At 45.0% G+C, this 19,403-nt stretch overlaps 1 protein-coding gene across 3 annotated transcripts in view; it reads right to left on the bottom strand.

Moving 5' to 3' along the window:
• The window catches only part of LOC6538227 (leucine-rich repeats and immunoglobulin-like domains protein 1), a 127,334-nt gene that overhangs the window by 47,375 nt on the left and 60,556 nt on the right, over window positions 1-19,403 (bottom strand). For all 3 annotated transcript variants that reach the window (XM_015193219.2, XM_015193220.2, XM_039375142.1), the window contains exon 3: window positions 18,572-19,158. In XM_015193219.2, the coding sequence (XP_015048705.1) occupies window positions 18,572-18,809 (238 nt within the window). In that variant the 5' untranslated portion in view covers window positions 18,810-19,158. The remainder of the gene's footprint in view (window positions 1-18,571; window positions 19,159-19,403) is intronic.

The following is a 19,403-nucleotide window of genomic DNA, read 5'->3' as shown; positions in this document are numbered from 1 at the left end:
AAAGTCAAAAATGCTTGTAGACGTCTCCGAAATTCCTTCTGCATTTCTTAAAATATATATATACATATATATACACAATGCTTGTTGGAGTGCTCTTATAATTCAATTTCTTGGTGCTCTTGTTGGGGGCTTCCGACAAATTTGTTGAAGTAGCATATTTCATGCATTAATTTTTGTTTTCTACCCCAAGTTTGGCAATTAATTTAATCGCACTGAGCAGTCGAGGACACTGTCAAGAAACAATTACGTTCTAGGCAATAAAAGAAAATAAAATTCAATTAAAAATTAAATTGTGAATTGTGAATTGCAGGGCACGGCAAGGACATGCCTTTAAGAGTCCTGCTCACCGCACAAAGCCTAAAAACACAACAAGCCAAGGGAGAAAGGACGAAAAAAGGAGACAGCGAGAGAGCGAGAGAAAGAGAGGGAAGGCAAAAGCGTTCCAAGGAAGCCAGAGCCACGTTTGCATGGCATACTTTTGGGCGCTCTGTGAAGTTGAATGCAAATGCTTCCGTTTCCGTCAGCACAATGGAATGCGGGTGCGTGTGTGTGCGTGTCCGTGTGTTCGTGTGTCGGGATGCTTGTACTTGTGAAACCTTGACACAGAAAAGAGAATGCCGCATTCCCCCACGCATTCCCATATGGCGACCCTGCTTCCCACACACCAAACTTTCATAATTCATCTAATTACCGAGTCGGGGGCAAAATAGCGCACGACACTTTCGGCCATATAAATATCGACAGACGTGGAGCTGCAGAATGCTTCTGGCAGCGACCTTTTCCTTCAGCTCAGTCGCCAAATTTCAGCAAAATGACACGAAGTCACGTGTTAGACTTGGCGACTTTGGCGCTTGTTAACTTGTTAGCCCGCTGGCTAATGGCTAAAACGAATTCCCTGTTTGTCACCGAGCGACATTTAAGACTCGCCAAGATTTAATGAAACTCAGCCAGAGTTTCTTGCTATGCGGATGTATGTGTGTGCGACGTACGATGGCCAATACAAAAGTCACTAAATCTCTAAAAGGAAAACCAATTACGACCATTACCACATATGGCAATTACAAAGGACCGTTTCCTGTCTGCACGCGCTCGAACAGCAAAGTCTCATTAGTTGGCCACAAAAGTGGAGTTTGAGCGGGGGAGGGGAAGGTAGTGTGCCACTTACCGCAGATGTCGAAGGATATACGTATGAAGGATCCAGGCTCGGTGGCTAAAGGACTGGGGGGGCTTTAGGGACCGAGGAGTAATGCACGCTGGCCATGGATGACTGGCAATGTTAATGACTCTAAAGATGATGGCAAAGATGACGAGCACTCGCTGCCATCGAATGTCCAGGCGAACTGCTGCTAATGCAATAAAGCGACCATTTCACGTTTCACTTGCATTATTCCCTGTTCAATCAATTTGCCAGCGATCCAGGCTAGGGTTGAAAAAGCAATTGAGCTTTTCTCATTTTTCACCCCCCCCATTCTCAAACTCAGCAAAATGCAACACAAATATTATATTATACCCGTATATATATTTTGTGTGATATATTTTTATGGACCTTTCAGGCCGGCCGGACATTTTACGGCTTCAAATCATTTTGCACATTTCGCCGCAATTTATAAAATAAATATGGGTGGGAAAAAAGCGTAATGGAATTTATAGAACAAAAGTGTGTATGCATAAATTACAATAACATCTGCACCCGCCCACCATTCTTAGGGATCGCCCATTCTATATCCGCATACGAATATATGTATGTTTTCTTATTTTTGCTACATTTTTTTGTGCGTTTGTTTTTTTTTTTTGTCATATGCTTTTCCGCAGGAATTTCATTTGGCGAATTGTTTGCCTTGTGTCGTAAATTTGCAGCAGTAAAAATTGTTAGTTGCGTTCCGTTCAGTTTGGTTCGGGACACAGGACATCGAACTACCGGCGCCGCCATATGTGCGTGTTTACAGGCACAACATACGAGTATAACGCGTTTTCATGATATTCCATAGTTTATGCCATCCAGATGATCTATGCATTGAATTTTCAGTTACTTGTTTTATTTTTTTTGCTTTTCCGAAACGCCCTTATTGGGCATGCAAAAATCCATTAGCCAGAAACTCGGTTTTGCCAGGGATTTCGCCATTCGTGCCAGCTGCTTTCCCTTCGGAGAACTGAGGAACCCAAAAATTATCTCATTAGCATATTGCGTGGCGGTGGCCTATTCCCGGCGCATATCGATAAGGTTCGTTAAAAAGATTGAAATGTGCGATTTAGGGCGATTTAACCAATGTGGCGAAAAGGCGAGAGGCAATCGAAGTACATTGTAGGGTTCCTTCTGCCCCGCGGGGTCTGGAGTGTTCGCAGTTGCCTGTTTTGACACTTGTCACCATTAAGTTAACAGCGCCAACAAGGGTGGTGCCGTATGGAAGGGTGGTTGGGCACATGGTGGGTTGGTCTTTTGGTGGGTGGGTGGCTTGGTTTGGTTTGGTGGCGGAGACCGAGCTTTAAATTCTGCCAAGCCGTTTGACATGCCCGCCAAGATGTCGTTCGTCTACTGGCTGTTCGCTGTTCGTTGTTCGCTGGCTGGCTGGTATTTTATGCTTTTTAAGTCAGTTTAAGATTTTTGTAGCCCACTCACAGACTGTCAATGACAACGGGGAAAAGAACGATGGGAAAACTCATGAAAAACGAGAAGGAGTCACCGTCGGAGTTGGAGCTGGAGGAGCTGTGCCTCCTCCCGGGAGACTTGGGGGCACATATAGCACCTCCCATCCAGCACGCTTCGCTTTTTCCCATTTCTGTTAGTCATTTGGCTTTTACTCGGCGCGGATTACGTTTTTATCCCTGTTGCCTGAAACACTTTCACAGCCAATTTTATTATACGCGAGTGTTTCGTTTCGTTTCGCTTCGTTTCACTGGCTTTCGCTGTTGGGAAAAATGGAAGCCTTTGTGTTTCAACTGCTGTTGCTGTTGCTGATTTTTCTTCTTTTTTTTTCCGACCCGATTTTGCTGCTGCTGACGCATTTTGCTGTTTGCTGGCTTCGTGCATTTTTATGCCGCATATAAATAAATCTGTTAGTTGTGCATGTTTACGACTTTTAAAACCAACTCTGGGGAGCGAAACAGCCCCACGCTGTCAACTTGTTCATAAGCGTCACTTTTATGCATACTTCACTGTGTAAACAGCGTGAAATTTTGTAGCGAACGTTTTGCAAAATTTATAAGGAGAAACAAAAAAAACAAAAAACGCTAGGAGCATGGGGGACTTAAAACTTAATGGCAAAACCATTCCCGACTTATGCAAATCGAAATGAAAAATGAATGCCAGCTACTTCGGCGCGTGTTTGAGCTTATTGGCTAGTTCGCCAGCTGCCAAGGAAGCAGACCAATTGATCGGCCATTCCTAGTAAAGTACCTACAAATGCCAAAAACAAAGGAGCAGGAGGTGCAGGAGGTCAGAGTTCCAGGTCAGACAAGACAAGTGTCCAGAGCTTAGCCAGCAAAACCGGGGTGCTGATTTAATGCCCTGCACTTGAGCCTCAGTGCGTAATTTTATGAGGTCCATTCCCGGGTTTTATTGGCCAGAGCGCCGACAATAAACTGTTTATGTTTATTATTTGCTGATGACCTACGTGCAACAAGCCCAGGAGCTTCGAGTAGCTTCGAGCTTCTATAGTGGCGCGTCAAATGAATCACTTACGGCCATTCGCAGTGAGAGGCCCAAAAACTCTTGCCCCATGAAATTCCTGACCGTCAGGAGTAACTGCGAATGTTTTTTGGCAGTAGTAAAAGCAAACGGATGTGGCCTGACTGCGTAAATTACAAATTAGCAATCACACTAAAACCGGCGCAATAAATTCCCAAAATGCTTAAGGCCAAAGTGGAAAGAGGTCCCGGCAACTTTTCATATTCAAAGCGTCAACTCATTAAACGGCCCTCGTCCGAAAAACTACGAGCAGTTCAACTCGAATCAAATGAAGCACGAAAAACAAATCAAAGTTTCACCGCTCGGAACAGCCACCCACCCATACACTCACACTCACTTACTCACACACACACTCGCAGTCACATTCCACATTCTCGACTTTCAGATATTCACAGCCCGATTCGGATTCAGATCCAGATACAGATACAGATACACACATTTACACCCCAGCCTTGTGAGTGTGTGTGCAAATAGGATGCGGATGCGTGTGCGTTGAGCAATTTGAGAGCGGAAATCAAAAATTGACCTTAAATCCCTGAAACGAGCGGCGAAACGAGTGCGAGTGCCAGAGAGCCAGCAAAATGGGCGGCTCGAAGGCGGTTCTGGGTCGAATCAAACGCGTCTGGGCCATTAAATCGACACCTTCCATTCCATTCGATCCCATGAAATGAAGTATACAAGTAGCAAAATAATAAAAATTTATTGAGAAATAAAAAACAATTTAATTTATTAGTATTTAGTGCAAGAGGAAATAATCGAAGTTATAAATTTTTTATGCCAGGCCAGGCCAAGCCATGCAGGTCCTTTAAATGCCAAGTGCCTGCGAATAGGATACGCTGTTTTGGGTTTTGGGGCGGGCAGTTAAAAGGCGGAGGAGGGAAAACAAATGAATTGGAATACGTTGGCAGTCAGTGCCAAAAATAAAGCGGAAATGCTGCCGGATGTGTGTCCATGTTACGTGTGTGCATGTCTGTGTGTGTGGGTGAGTGGGGGAGTGTGTGAGTGTGTGAGTGGAGCAAATGAAAGGAAGCGAAAGGAAAGGAGAGGAATGTGAAAGAAAGGCTGCCCCGTTGTACGTGTCTATTTGTGTGAGTTAGTGTTTCAGAAACGCTCGTCTCGGATGTTGAGTTCCAGCTCTTATCAAGTGTGTAGATCTTACTTATGACTTTGGCCCCAAACTTCGAGCGGATTGGGTAGTTGGGTGGAGTGAGGGAGGGGGTGAGGATTTAAGGACGAAAAGCGGTTAAGCACCGAGGCCTCGCCGCAGAAGGAAAGTCCAAATTTGTTGGCTGTCGTTGCTGGTGGCCGGGTAATTTAATTTATCGTCTTCTCTGTTAAATGACGCTCAAGAGTATAATTCGCTATCGGGGCACGCGACTAATGCTGGCACAAATTGTTCACTGTCAGCGATGAGATATATATATCTATATATTTGAAACATACTATATATATAGGAAGCATTGACAGTGTGTTTTGTGCGTATCATCCACTTGGTGGAGTGCACAGGGAAAAAATGCCAATAATCCCATCAGTTTAAAACGTTTAAATAGTAATTTGTAGCAACGCATAATATTTATGTGCCATGAAAAAACCATTTGCCTAACCGGTAATATGATTCTATAGAGCTTTACACTTTTTATAAACGATTTAATGTATGCGATGTGTGCTGGGAAAAGTGAATTAATATCTTTTCTGCTAAATATTTAATTTGAAGGCCATTGGAATCTGTAGAATTTTAAAATTATCCCCAGATGTCTGAAAAAAAAAATGTGCACAAAGTTTTTACATCTGCGAGCTCAATACGTTCATTTCTTTTATGTGATATAAATTCGGCAAACCCGCTTGTACAATAAATAAACTATTTATGAGTTAATACGTTTGATATTAAAGTAAATTATTCTTAAGTTAGGACATGTGGAAATTGTAAGCAATTTTGTGGCGCAGTATTTTGCTTTCAGAAAGTGCTTAATTCGGCACATTATTTCGCTGGTGTCGAGCGCGTCAAGTGTGCGGCTTTAAAAATACAAGCAAACAGCGACGCTCGTCGTGCGGGAAAATGCAAATGCTGTTACCAGTTACCCGTTACCAGTTACCAAAAACTGAATGGAGTGAGGGGCGGGGGTGCTGGGGAGTCAGCCAGAGCGTAAACAATGCACATTTTAATTTTAGCCCAGTTCGTTGCCACAGAACACGGCGACGGCGGCAGAGTGAGCCCAAGCGGTAGAGCGAGGATATGTGCCAATAAAAAGTTTGGCAAACAAAGTTGGCGTCACAAAACTGCAACACATTGCAGCTGGAACAGCACCAGCGGCAAACTAACTGCAGAGCCAAAAATCGTAGGCAACGGGGCAAAAACCGAACCGCAAGTGCTCACTGGTATATATAACCTGATTTTCGCTTTTGGGCGGCCCAGGTTCCCAGTTCTCCAGCTTTCCAGGTACCTAAAATCCCAAATTCCCCTGATTTCCCTGATTTCCACGAACTCACAGACTGCCTGAATCACAGGAACCCACTTCAAGATGCGCCTGTGTCTAGAAAGCAAAGTTAATTAACCCTAATTTGTATGTTGTGCGTGGAACTGGCTCTAAGCTGTTTGCTCTTGCTTTTGGTTTTGCTTTTGCTTTTGGGGTGCCCTCTGCAATTTGGTTGTGCTGAAGGAATGCACAATTCACCTGTCACACGAATGTCCCTGCCCTTGCGTTTTTGGGCTAAGGAGACTCGGGGAACAGGATCAGGACCAAAATGCCGCAGGAGCAGCCCAGCAGCATAAACGCTGTATAATTTATGCATTTTATGTGGACCGCAGCAAAAGGAAGCCCAGCTGTCCCAGACACCAAGCAACGTGTATTATGTATGTGGCTGGCACAAAAATTTTTTCCGCTGACTAGCTGACTTGGCGAGTATGCCAGGACATCGTCGTCCTTTTTTTTTCGAAAAAATAAGTGGATGCCTTGGCGCACAAAATCACTGCAAGTCGCTGAAGAGCAGGCAGCAAAAATAAGCTTTAAGACCAAAACGCTGTCGGCACAAGACAGCTCGTTTTTGGTCCTTGTTCCTGGGCACTTGGTCCTTGGTCCTTGGTCTTTGGCTAAGCAACTGAAAATAGGGTGTTTCTATAAATATGGCGGCACCTTTCGTGCTTCGTTCTAGGCTAAATTCCATTAAAAATTTAACAAGTTTTGGCCTTGTTCGCCTAAATATTTAATGTATTTTCAGGCCCCTCGCCCCGAACCAATTGAAAGCCAACAATTAGGCAGCTTGACAGGCAAGTCAAGGATATTATAAGAAAAAACATAACACTTGTGTCTCGGCTCAACATTAAAATGGAAATATTTTGCACACTTTTCTCAATGCCAGAAGGGGACAGGACGGCTGCCATTGGTTTTTATGCCGACATGCTTACGCATTTTAATTAAGAAATTAAATTAAATACAAACTGATGCGTAACAGATTCCTCGTTACTAATTAAAATTCAATTTCTTGCCATTAAAATGAGCAGCCGCCAGTGGAGGAGGCTGGGCAACAACGCCAATTACAAGCCAAGCCCTTGGCGGGCCAGGAAAACCGCGCGAGGAACAACACAGGAATTGGGGGCGTGGCAGCACGCCTACGCCTCAGCCACGCCCCCGCCAACGCCCTAGCCCCGTGGCGACCTCGTCGAACTGGCAAATTAAGCACGCAAAATTAATACGCAATAAAAAGGCAATAATAAAAGTCGAGTTGAGCCGAGGCGAGTCGAGTCGGGGTAGTCCTTCGATAACTGAAAACAATTTGTTGTCTTTCCTCTTGCACTTCACTTTTATGTGAATTTTCCAACCACCACCCCCTTGCCATGCCGCGAAAAAGCTGGAGTAAGCTCGGAAAAATTGAATAATTTCTTAATGAGAGTTGGAAAAAGTTTGCTGCTTCAAATTTTCCAATTAACATTTTATATTAAAACCGACATTTGCTTGATTCGCTTTAAGGCGAACTCGATGCAGCAGAGCGATGCGGTTTCGATAGAACCGCTCGATAGAACAGGACTCCCAGGACCACCAGGATCCCCAGGACCCCCGCCCCATCGAATCCAACATCCAACAATGGCAACCGCCAGCCGTCCGTACAAACAAAGGCTGCAAAAATACTTGAAGCAACAATGCCAAGAGTTCCCGAGCTGCAAAAGTGGATAACTCCCCGGCCGACCAAGCGGGCAGTTGAGTAAAATTGTTTGCTATTTGCCAGACTAAACGGCCCAACAAAGCGTTTTGGTTGTGTAAGGGGGGGAGGGGGGCCTTCTTTCGTCCTGCAGGGGCAACAAATTACTTAAGAAAACTGTTCTTGCCTTATTGGATTAAGTAGACAGCGAGCGAGAAACGGCTGTTTCAGGAACTCTATCCTCCACTCACAATTACCAGCGGCTCTTTGATAATTTCTGCCCAAGATTGGGTCGAGACCACGACCCGCTCGCAAACTTAAAGCTGAATGCTGCTGAAATGTTTGTCCATCTGCCAAATGTCAGACAGGCTTACCCTTTCGCCGGATTTCGTTGTTATGGCCACGTCAACTTGCAAATACTATTGGTTCAAAGGGGCAGAACTCCACCAGCCCATATGCGAACATGGTCTCGTCTGGCGAGTGTTTTTGTACCACAAGCTCGTATTTGCCCTGGAGGCCCGTTTGGTGTATTGTTATACAATTTTGTTGGAATTTATTTACGGAGTTTTGTGCCACACAGTATAAACATTCAAGTTGGCACAATGGCTGGCTGAATGGCTGGCTATCCGCAGCAACAAAATCAAAATCCAAGACCAATATCGAAGCCAAACTCGGCGCTTGGGCAAGTTATGGCTTAAATTTCTATCCCAGCTCGCAGCGAGCACGGATAGCTGAATCGTGTTCTGCATGCCAAGCGGGTATATCTGTGTATATCTATAAAGATGTTGAGCTTGAGTTCAGGGGTCAAAATTGCTGCTGCTGCTGCTGGGCGTGGCAGAAAACACAAACAAGATAATAAGTTCATAAGTATTATTTGCAATATAATCTCTCTTCCGATTTGATTTAAAATTCTCGCAGCCAGTGTCAAAGTTTTGTGACTCCTGGCCATTTTGCAGGATAAAGTGAGTGGAAAGTGGAAGGGGGGCTAGCTAGGGTTCTTGAAACCCATTTGCTTGAGCTGGGGATAAGGCAGAGCATCCTTAGTTAATTGGTCATTTCTGTGGCAAGCTGCAGCCCAGAGTATAAATGAGATAGCGATAGCTGGTCGAGGGATCAAGTGGCAAGTGGCAAGTTGTAAGTGGCGAGTGGATTTGCTTTGGCTTAGGGGCTACTGATTGGGCCACCACGGCAAACAAGAAAAATATGATAAGCGCCACGTGCTACGAGCGATCCAAGCTAGCTGGCACAAAATCCCGCTCAATTTGCAGTGCAAACTTGAAATTTGTCGAGGACCTCTTGCTAATTAATCAGCGCCAACGCCAAGTCGCAAGTAAACAGCAACTGCCACCTAAGAGCATTTAGCTAAAGCATACTTTGGCTAACACTTGCCAAGTTTCTTCCTGCGGAACAAGGACTAAGGACTACGGACCAAGGACTCCGGCCTGAACTGAACTGAATGGCATGCTCCAGTGGGCTTCAGTGGGCTCCACTCGGGCAAAACTTTCACTGCCATCTTCTAACTGCAATTTATGAGTGCAGCGGGCCACTGGGCGAAATTTGTTTACAACTTAGGCGTTAATTGACACTGCCACAAAACAGAGGCGAAACTCAAAGAGAGAAGGACCAAAGTCTGTGTCTGGACCTAACCAACTCGGTTTCGCAATCCAATGACCCAGGGTCGACACAACAATGCTCAAAGAGCTGACAATATTTATGCTGGCGAAACGGGCAAAGTTTTTAAATAAAATGTAACACCTCTTGCAGGTGTGCCACCCCCCCCAAAAAACTTTTTGTTCTATTGAGGTCAAAAGTTGTGCACAGACCCCCCTTGGACAACTTTAATGAGACAAACACGCAGGAGGGGAATCACACCAGATTGTTGTGCAATTAGCTTAAATGTGCAGAAACCCTTCTCTTCAATAGAAGATTGCAACAAAGAGTGCGAGTAAGCCGTAGGCATAGTAAATCAATGTCGCCTTAATCCTCGCATAAGGCACTTTATCAATCAATGCAGAAAGGATTTAGCTGGAGTTTTTTGTCATCGCCTAGTTAATGCATGACAGAGGGTTGCAAAAAACAAACAAAAAAAAAAAGTGGAAAGAAATAAAGTAACAATAAATCCGGGCCCAGACACGCCCGATTCGAGTGGGGAAAATCGTAATAAGCAATAAGAGGTAAAACAAAGTAAGCCCGAATAACACAGTAAATCACAGGATAATGCCGCATTCGCACACACTCGCACACACACACACACTCGCTGGGGCATCGAAGCAATCAAATTAAATCCCAATCGCACACTTAGGCGGCAAGGACGAGAGACAAGGACCTCGCGACGACACGACAAACGGCGATAAAGCGTTATGGTTCATTAGGCCCGCCGATTGCCAAGCGGTTTGCTTAGGTGCTGAGGTACCACAGATTTCCACCGAACGAGAATGACTGCGAGAATGGGGTATTCCACACACAATAGAAGCGTATATCATTTCAGCACAGCCCTGTCACATCAGCGCCCACGATGACATTGAGCTCTCAGACCCAAGACGAATGGCATAGCGATGAGGATTGGGATGGGAATGAGGATGAGGGTGAGGTTTGCGAATCGAGCCCGGAGGCTTAGGGGTTGCAATACGCCTTGCACTTAATGTCAATATCATGAAGTGCCGCCATATGGGGAGATCTCCCGCCAACGGCACTCGAATGCAGCAATTGTCACCCGGCTCGGACGCTCGGTAAATATTTGCAGCAGGAAATTAGTAAACCAAACACAGCACTCGGAATCCGGCACATAGAAAAATATATATATCTGATTTCTAAACTTTAAGAAATTAGGTTTTAATCGGGGAAATCAAAGAGTTATATAACTAAGTGGTGCAGCAAGGATATATTTTAAATTGCTTTGTAGGTTATCACAAGAATTACAGATATTTTTAGATTTTTTTTGCAACATTTGGAACTAAAAGAAATCCTTATTTCAAACCCCCGATTTTCCCCAGTGTTTATGGTACCCAGTCCATGTCGAAGCGCAGACAAATAAATAAAACATGCGTCGTATTTGTCAAATCTGTTGCAATTGTTCGCAGCCCAGGAGTGTGACCGATTCCAGCTCCAGGACCTTAGCTCTCCACCCATCAGCTCCGGGTATGCCCGGGCACGACTCATTAAACTTGCAGACCCCGCCCATCGGATTCAATGCCGTGCCTAACCCGATGGCGCTGGAAACCCTGGGAAACCCAGGCGCTGGACACAAAACTGTTTGATTTATTTGACACTTTGTGCGTTTGTATCCTGACACCGGCGAGCTGACACCTGCGCGCCAAATTAATGCAATGAAATTTGCCAAACTTTTATGAACGAGTTAAGTCCACTTGGCCAGAGTTGGGCCAGATGAAGGAAGAAATGGTGGAGGAAGCGCTAAAAATACGAGGAAAATACAATATTAATGAGTTTCCAATGTTAATAAGCTGAGAGAAGAGCTAAAATGGGCAGGACGTCAGCTGCAGTCCGCTGGCGAAAATCCCTTTATAATTTCATTTTAGCCTCAACTTGAGAAATAATTTAAAAACTTTGTTATGTATTCTTAAAGTCATTTAAGCACAGACGCGCAGCAGTTGCCATGGGCTGGTAAAGTGGCAAGAAATGGAAAGAAGGAAAAATTGCGATATTTTAGACGCCATCGTTGATGAGCTGCTGATGAGGCGTGCGCCCTTGTCCACTGGCTATATATACATATATCTGTATATATACATATATATCTGTATTATAAACCCCTACCCCAGCGTTATCATCTGTCAACCAAAGTCGAAGTCCGACTTCGCCAGTTCTTCAGAAGCTTCAGCAGCCTGCGAGGCCGAAAAACTTTGCGCTCGCCTTTTGTGTTGTTCGTTTTTTTTTTAATGTTTTTGTTTTCCATTTTTTCATCTTTATTTTCCACCAGTCGCAACTTTGCGAGCATAAAGAAAAATGAAAAATAACTGAGAAACTGTGGACCAAAAAACAACAAAAAGGAATGTTTTAAAACAAGAGACAACACTTTGCCGAAGGCCGAATGCCCTTTTTTTTCGGTCCTAAAGTGAGAATTTCCCTTTGAAGCGAGCGAAATTTATGGAAAAGTCCAAGGACCTTGCAACGCGGCGCAAGGCACACACTTTTGTGATTTCTCGCCTCGCGAATCGTAATGATGGAAAAAGTATCTCCTGAATATAAAATGAAGCAGCTGGACAAATGTCGCCGGCGAAAACTCGGCCCTACTTCATCCTGCTCCTGCTCCTGCTGCTGTTCCTGCTCCTGCTACTGCTCCTGGTTCTGGCCAACTTGAGCCGGCCCATTGCCACTTTGTGCCGAGGATAATAATAATAAAGTCGCTTCGCCTGGTGCGGTTGGACAACAGCTGCGCTCCTCTGGCTTTTGCCAGCACTTTTGCTTTGGGGCCAGGACACGGCCATCCACTTGGTAGCTGGGATAAGGATAAGGATGTGAATGTGGAAGCCCAAGCAAAACGCACAGCTGGCGTCGAACTTAAATTAGCTTGTACATACAATCCGCTTTTCACAGCGCCCGGCCAAAGTTCTTATCCGTGAATTTATCTTTCATATGGCAATGTGGAAACTTTGGCCTCCATTTCCCGCACTGTTTGCGGTGGCACTCTGAATTTATTATTGCAACAACCACCAACCAACCAACCAACCAACCAACCACCCAACACGGCCAAGAAGCTTTTGATATTGTCGCCAATATAAACATTTTATCATAAAGAGATTAGACGCCGATAAGCGCAGTTGAGAGCAAACAGCAGGCAAATGAGAAAGGCCCGTACACACATATATACGAAAAGACCCCGTGCATTTTGAGATCGCCCAACTGCCCGGATCCGGATCCGTGCCTCTTTGTGCCGGCATCCTGATTTACGGCTTCCTGATGCCAGTGCCAAACAATGCCCGGCAATTTCCCCATGCGGTGAAATTAATTTGAAGCATTTGCTGCTGCTGGAAACCACCCACCATCACCCAACGGCAAAGTGCAGCTGAATGGTTCCCAGCCAACTGCAGGGCAGCCGTAAAATGGCCACATCCCATGGGCCACACCAGGAATCCCTGCTCCATGCTCCATGCTCCACGCTGCATGCTGGAAAGGAGAAGGAAAGGAGGCCATCTGTTTGCCCAACGGGCAGGACTGAGTGCTGCCCTGCTGCACTCACTGTCAGTTAAATCCCTGCGCTGCATTACGACAACCCTACCACTCTTCTTTTTTTTTTCTGCCCGACAAATGTCTGAAGATAAAGCTGCAAAAATATTTTAACCTCCTTTGGCAGCATGTCGGATGTCGTCGGAGGACGACACTGGGTAACACCCAAGCCGGGCAATCCGATCCCAGCGCCAGCACCACCACCAGCTACAAGTAGCCCGCAGTGCCTGCTCATTGTTGCCAATCCTGGTGATAACTACCAAGATGATAATGATGATGATGAAGCTGAGGCAGCACTGTTTCACCTACACTAAGCTATGCTTTTGTCTGTTGTGTCTGTTTTCATATTTTATTTGCGGCCCAAAAAGACAAAAAAAAGAAGAAAAAAAGAAAGAAACCAGTGGCATACAATGCCATCAGCCAGGTGCAAGTCCATGTCCAGCTACAAGTCCATGCCCAGCTGCAAGTCCATGTCAATTTGCTTGAAGTGCTCCTCCGCTCGAGAAAGCTGAGAAAGCCAATGCCAAACGCGTTGCAAATTAAAATTGCCCAGCCGTTTTTGCCATAATGAAATGGCTTTCCGGTGAAAGCCGGGCACAAAATGAAAGGGCCACAGCCCGAGATTTTAATGAAGTTCTCGTAGCTCTCGTAGCAAGGAGCTAACTAGTATGTAGGGTGCCCAGCCAGACGGTGAGTCACTTTATTTTATTAGAAACCCGTTTGCCAAGCATTTGCACACAAATTAAATATGGTGCGCTACTGCAGCAGCAGCAGCAAAGTGCTTTCCTTTCTGCTGCCAATTCAATCAGAGCCAACTTAGCAGCTCAAAGCCAACTTAGCAGACACCTTAAACGGGGGCCACACACACACAATTTCTTCATTTGCCGGAGATTTGACTTTTTAATATCACCTCGATCGAAGATTATTATGCTGAAAATGCGGTTGATAACCTCTGCTGACAGCCCAAAGTCTTGTTCGCTCAACAAGTTCACTTCCCCATCGGTGGCAAGGACACTCGGGAGTAGTACTGCCACACACACATGCACTCGATGGGCAATAAGCGGCACATTGCCCCATGCTCTGCGTTTAAGTGCGATTCCATCTCTGGCCTTAAATACTGCAATAAACTGGAATCGCTTTCACTGCGGGCTTGGGCAACTCGGCTGTGACTAATGTCAGCTCCTGGCATTCATGGCAATAAAATTTCACTCCTTACAACATGTCAAGCTCTCCACCCCTCAAACTCGAACTCACACTCGGTAGATTTGTGCGGCTTGGGTTTATGTTTATGATTTAATTGTCAATAAAATAATCATTTGCAAGCATTTTGCCACTGCAACCGCAGTACGTGCCAAACGAAGTTGAGGCAAATTTTTACCAATAAACGAATGTGGCAAAAAGGGAAATGGGCATATCGAAGCCACAGCCAGCAAAATGGTACACTTAAAATAGGTAAAAACTCTAAAAAATTAAGTCAAATCACTTTAAAAATATGTGCATTTATTATATTACTATCTCCTATCCATTTCACTTTGTTGAGCAATTTCAACAATAACTTTTAGTCGTATCTCAGAAGAAGCCTTCATGAAAAGTGGCATTACTCGAACACACATTATTATTTATTCATCAAGTGGAGAACAAAAGCAGGTCCTGTAAGTATTTCTTTGTGTGTAGCACAGAGACCAAATAACAGGATAAAACTGTAGGGTGCCACAGGAACTGAGAGCCCTGGCTGGCACTTAAGTTATTGACGAGATAAAGTTGAGGATTTTGTGTGCATTTTTGTGAAGTGGCAGCCGAAGCCCATAATGACGGAGCAAGTGGAGGGATATGGAGATGGAAAGATGGGAACATGGGATGCTGGCAAACTGGGAATCAGTTGGATATGGAGCTGGGAAGCTCGGAAGCTGGAGCTGGTGCTGGTGCTGGGGCTGGAGCGGAGATGATGGCGTTGACGTTGATATTGTCGACAGTTTTGATGCCTCTGCCGGCAGACTCACGTAGAGAGATGAAGCAATATGTGCCCGGGCTAAAGGCTTTGAGTGCCTCGTCCTGGCTCGCCACATATGTATATGTGTGTGTGTGTGTGTGTGTGTGTGCTGGCAGGTCTAGTCTGTTTGCTCAAATGCTGCTCCTTTGCTCATGACACCAGAAGCAGGACAACAGCCAAATCAAACAAGCCAAAAAAAGAAGGCGAAGGAAACCAATAAAAAGCCAAGCGAAGCGGAGCGGAGGCGGAAAAGAAAACATTGTGGCCAAAACGGCAATGCCAACGTCCCGCAGGATACACGGAAAAATGAGAAGGATATTATTAATCTCCAGGCATTAATGGTAAAAACAAACTTTGCTTTTTCGCCACTAACTATTAAACACAACTTAACTATTTAAACACAAGTTTTAAAGGACTTTCTAGCAACTTGCAAGCTAAAGTAACTACTATATTCCTTTTCATATTGAATATACGGATTAGGTTCTTAAATTCAAGAATACTTAATATGGTAAATCCATTTTTTGATATTCAAAGGAGCGCTTTCTTTCCACCACAAATCATAAATTTCGTAGAAATGATGCAAAAACCTTTTACGCACTGAAATATTGGCTCCTGAATATGATTGATTATTTCTCCGTGTACATGCAGGCATCGCCTCATCGATTTTCACTTGAGCCTTAAACGCGACGAGGAAATTCTCTGGAGTCGCACAAACAAATGCGCGTAAATTTTGCTTAGCGCGCAATTCAAGTGCAAATACTTGACACCGCCGCACCTAAACTGGTGGAAAAGTGTGGGGTGTTGGGCGGTGGGTGTTGGGAAATGGCAAATGGGTGGAAAAGAGGTGGCCAGGGACTGATGAACGAGCAGCCAACCCACTTCCACACCCAGTCCCATTCGGTCTTGCAATGCCATCAACGCGTGGGCCTCAAGAGCCTCTCGATGCGTCCTCGTCGTCGTCCTGCTCCCCGTCACACGTCAATATCCTTTTTGTGGTTTTTCCTTGTTTTGCTTTTCCCGCCCCGCTCCGGAAAAGCAAAAAAGGCATTGGCAACTTTTCCGCCTCATCTGCCGCCGGCATTTCACCTATTATCGTTTGTTTGAGCCAAGTTTTGCACTGCCTGATGTCTGATTTATTTGCATTTGGCTTGTGGTCCATGCAGTTAATAAATTTCACTTACGGACTAGCACAAACACACTCATACACACACACGGTGAATACATATGTGCAAAGTGTTATCTAACTGGGTAAACTGGGTGGAAAACAACTTTTCCGAAAAGTGAGTATCCAAAGTTTTTGGGGCCAAAAGTTTGCCACTGCGGCAACTTACCTATGTCAAATTGATTAGTTGAGTCCGACAGCTGAATCCAAATCTGTTCCGATTCGTTTCGGTTTTTCCCCCGAGGCGATTGGGATATGCAGATAATTTGATTGTGTGATTTATGTCACAATATATATTCAACATTAATGAAGATGAAGATGAGATTTGCGTTTGGCAAATGCAAACTCAATCTGCCGCAGCGTTTTGCACTTCATTAATTGTGAAAAAATGCCAAAATAAAAAACCAAAAAGCAAGGCGACTTTCATGCTATTCGACACGCTGACAACCGCAAATGCAAATATTTGAGAGCGGAGCTGCGATGTCTGTTAACTGCAGACTACTGACCAAAAAGCCAAAACTAATTGTTACTGACACTCGCAGTTTGCCAAAGCGCCAGACAAACGTCCTGCAGCAATTGAAAAACATCCGGAAATCGGTGAGTACTGAAATTCTGAAGCGGAGCACCCGCTCGCAGACAAAGTCAAGTTATTTGCGGTTCATTATTCACTTTTGGATTTTATTTCCTTGTGGTGCCGGGCGGAGCACGATCGAAGACAGTGATGGACAGCAGATTGAAGTTCGGTCGAGACACGTTGCCCTTCTGCTGAACCATCAAACCCGTACCCTTTGTCTCAAAAGCTGCATGCAAAATGACCTGACAATGAACCGCTGCTGTTCAGCCAACTGCATCGAGGATTCAGGGATTCGAACCAGGACGACGAGACGAGGAGACGACGACGACGTTTAAATTGGGAAATTTTGCTTGGATGCATTCAAAGCAGCAAAGCAGCAATAGAGGAGCATTTTTGCTCTTTGCTTATTCATCTAACAAGTTGAAAAATAAATTAATAATGCGTTCTTGCCACTGACGGCAGCTGCAACCGCACCAGAAGGAAAATTCAGGCGAGTGTCCGTTCGCTGAGACACTGTCAGGGACTTGGAAAATTCGTGCCAAGCTTCTTTTTTTTTCTTTTGCTCTCACGCTCTATATATCTATATAGATATTACGTATATATACATATATATGTGCACTTTATATTTGACTCGTCTTTCGATTCCCGCATTCGTCTCGAAGTCCATGACCACGTCCATCTACATCTCCTTCCCATTTTTTGTGCTCTTCTCCAAGCGACACCCCTGGTCCTAAAATTTAATTGCATCTTTTTCAACAATTCTAGCACGAAATGAAAATTCATGCAAACGTTGGCAGATAAAAACGGAATCCCAAAAACCAGTCCCTTTGCAGCAGGACGAAAAGGACGAAGGGGGAACTGTAGTAGGAGCGAATGGCCAGAGGAATTTAAGCTTTCAGTTTAGTTCAGTCAAGATATGAATACTAATAGCCACTGGAATGTTTGAGTAGCCAAAGGACATTGCACCGCCGCATCCCTAGATTCTCTGTCAAGGAACTCGGCCAGATCCCAAGACGCTGAGGGTTTCTCTGCCTCCTGCTCCATGCTGCCTGCTTCCTGCTCCCAGGATCACAGGCTCCTTTGGCTGGCAATGTCATTACTCTTATTTGATTCCGTGGACATTCGCATAAATGCCAGATTGAGTTTATGCACAGGCAAAAGTTGAGTCCTTGAAATGCACCCACTGCGGGGCAAGTTTAAATGCAAAAAGTCCTGAGACTCGCCGACTCGCCGCGACTGGTCCTGAGACAAAAACGTGGCGAAGAAAAGCAATTAGCGAAATTAATTGCTCAAGTTTCGCTTTGAAATATTCATCCGTGAGATTAATTCGCCGGCCGACAAAGCTCCGTCATCGAGCATTGCCCTTTCCCCTAACTTATGCCTCCGCTGACCCGCAATTTGTGGCTTTCTCAATTGAATGGCTTTGCGGCCGCGCAAGCTGATTGACTTGGCCCTCTTGCACGCGATTGAATTTGCAATTGCCAAGGGCCCAGCCCGCCAACCTGGGATCAGTGGTGCCAATTATGGCTGGCTGCAAATTTCAAAGCCAAGAATTATGCATGGTGATAAAGAAACAACGTGGGATATGGTAAGCTTATATTATATATTACTTGCTCTTAAAGTTACAGAGATCACGATGCTCATACGGACGGACAAACTAACGGACAGAGGAAGGAAATGACTAACGAGTATGGCTAAATCGACTCGACTACTTATCATATAGAGTCTGAGTATATGTCACGCCAAAATCTTCAGTTTACACATTTATCATTTAGCTTTAAAATAGCCAAGTAGGCAGCACTAGCTGCATAGGATGGAGTGATATCAATCGTGTTCTCAACTTACCGCTCTCGAAGTGCAGGGACACCACTGCGAAGGCCAGGAGCAGGATGTGGGGCAGGCTCCTCACCCGGCGATCGCGGATATGTCCTGGCTGGCTAATTGTCCTCGCTTCTGCGGCCATTTTGCCGGTGTTGCTGTTCTGCTTGCTTTTGCTGTGGCACTCGAATTTGTAAGCAATTCTACTGCTGCTGCTGTTGCTACTGCTGCTGCTACTTCTGTTCGGCGACTTAGTCAGGTGCATTGAATTAATTATTTCATTGCTGCACACGAATTTGGAGGCCGCAGATTGTGTTTTGCGAGCAATGGTAGCTCCTTGCCGTTGTCCTGCGATTTCTTCTGCTTCCACTTTGCTCCAGAACTTGCACAAGCACTCGCCTTTGTCGACGTCTTCGACTGCAGCACTTACGGAATTTTAATTATTCAAAATAGGTTTTTAGCACAGCAGGCGGCGGCAGGATACGACGCTACCAGGATACTGCTGGGTACTGGGGATAAAGTACTACAGGTTCGGTTCGTGGTTGCGGGGCTGCACTGCTTTAATTGCTTGTTTTGCTGCAATGCATTTTCCTGGGGCGTTTGTAAATTTATAGCTGCAAAATACAAGGAAAACGATATGCGTTAGTTTTCTGCATGACCACAGAGAGTCCTTCGTGTGTGCGTGTCTGTGTGTGTGTGTGCGAGCGTGTCGTGGTGTATATATGTTTGTAGGGATCTATATTCCGGGTGTCCTGTGTAATGCAGCTAAGCCGCCGTGCCCAAATACATAATTCCTATGCAAATAAGCGTGGCCCAACACTAAAATTTATGTGCGCACAGCGTTTTGCATATCTGCACA

Source organism: Drosophila yakuba, chromosome 3R (assembly GCF_016746365.2).
Source record: "Drosophila yakuba strain Tai18E2 chromosome 3R, Prin_Dyak_Tai18E2_2.1, whole genome shotgun sequence".
NCBI lineage: Eukaryota > Metazoa > Arthropoda > Insecta > Diptera > Drosophilidae > Drosophila > Drosophila yakuba.
This window is presented reverse-complemented; position numbering and strand designations above follow the sequence as displayed.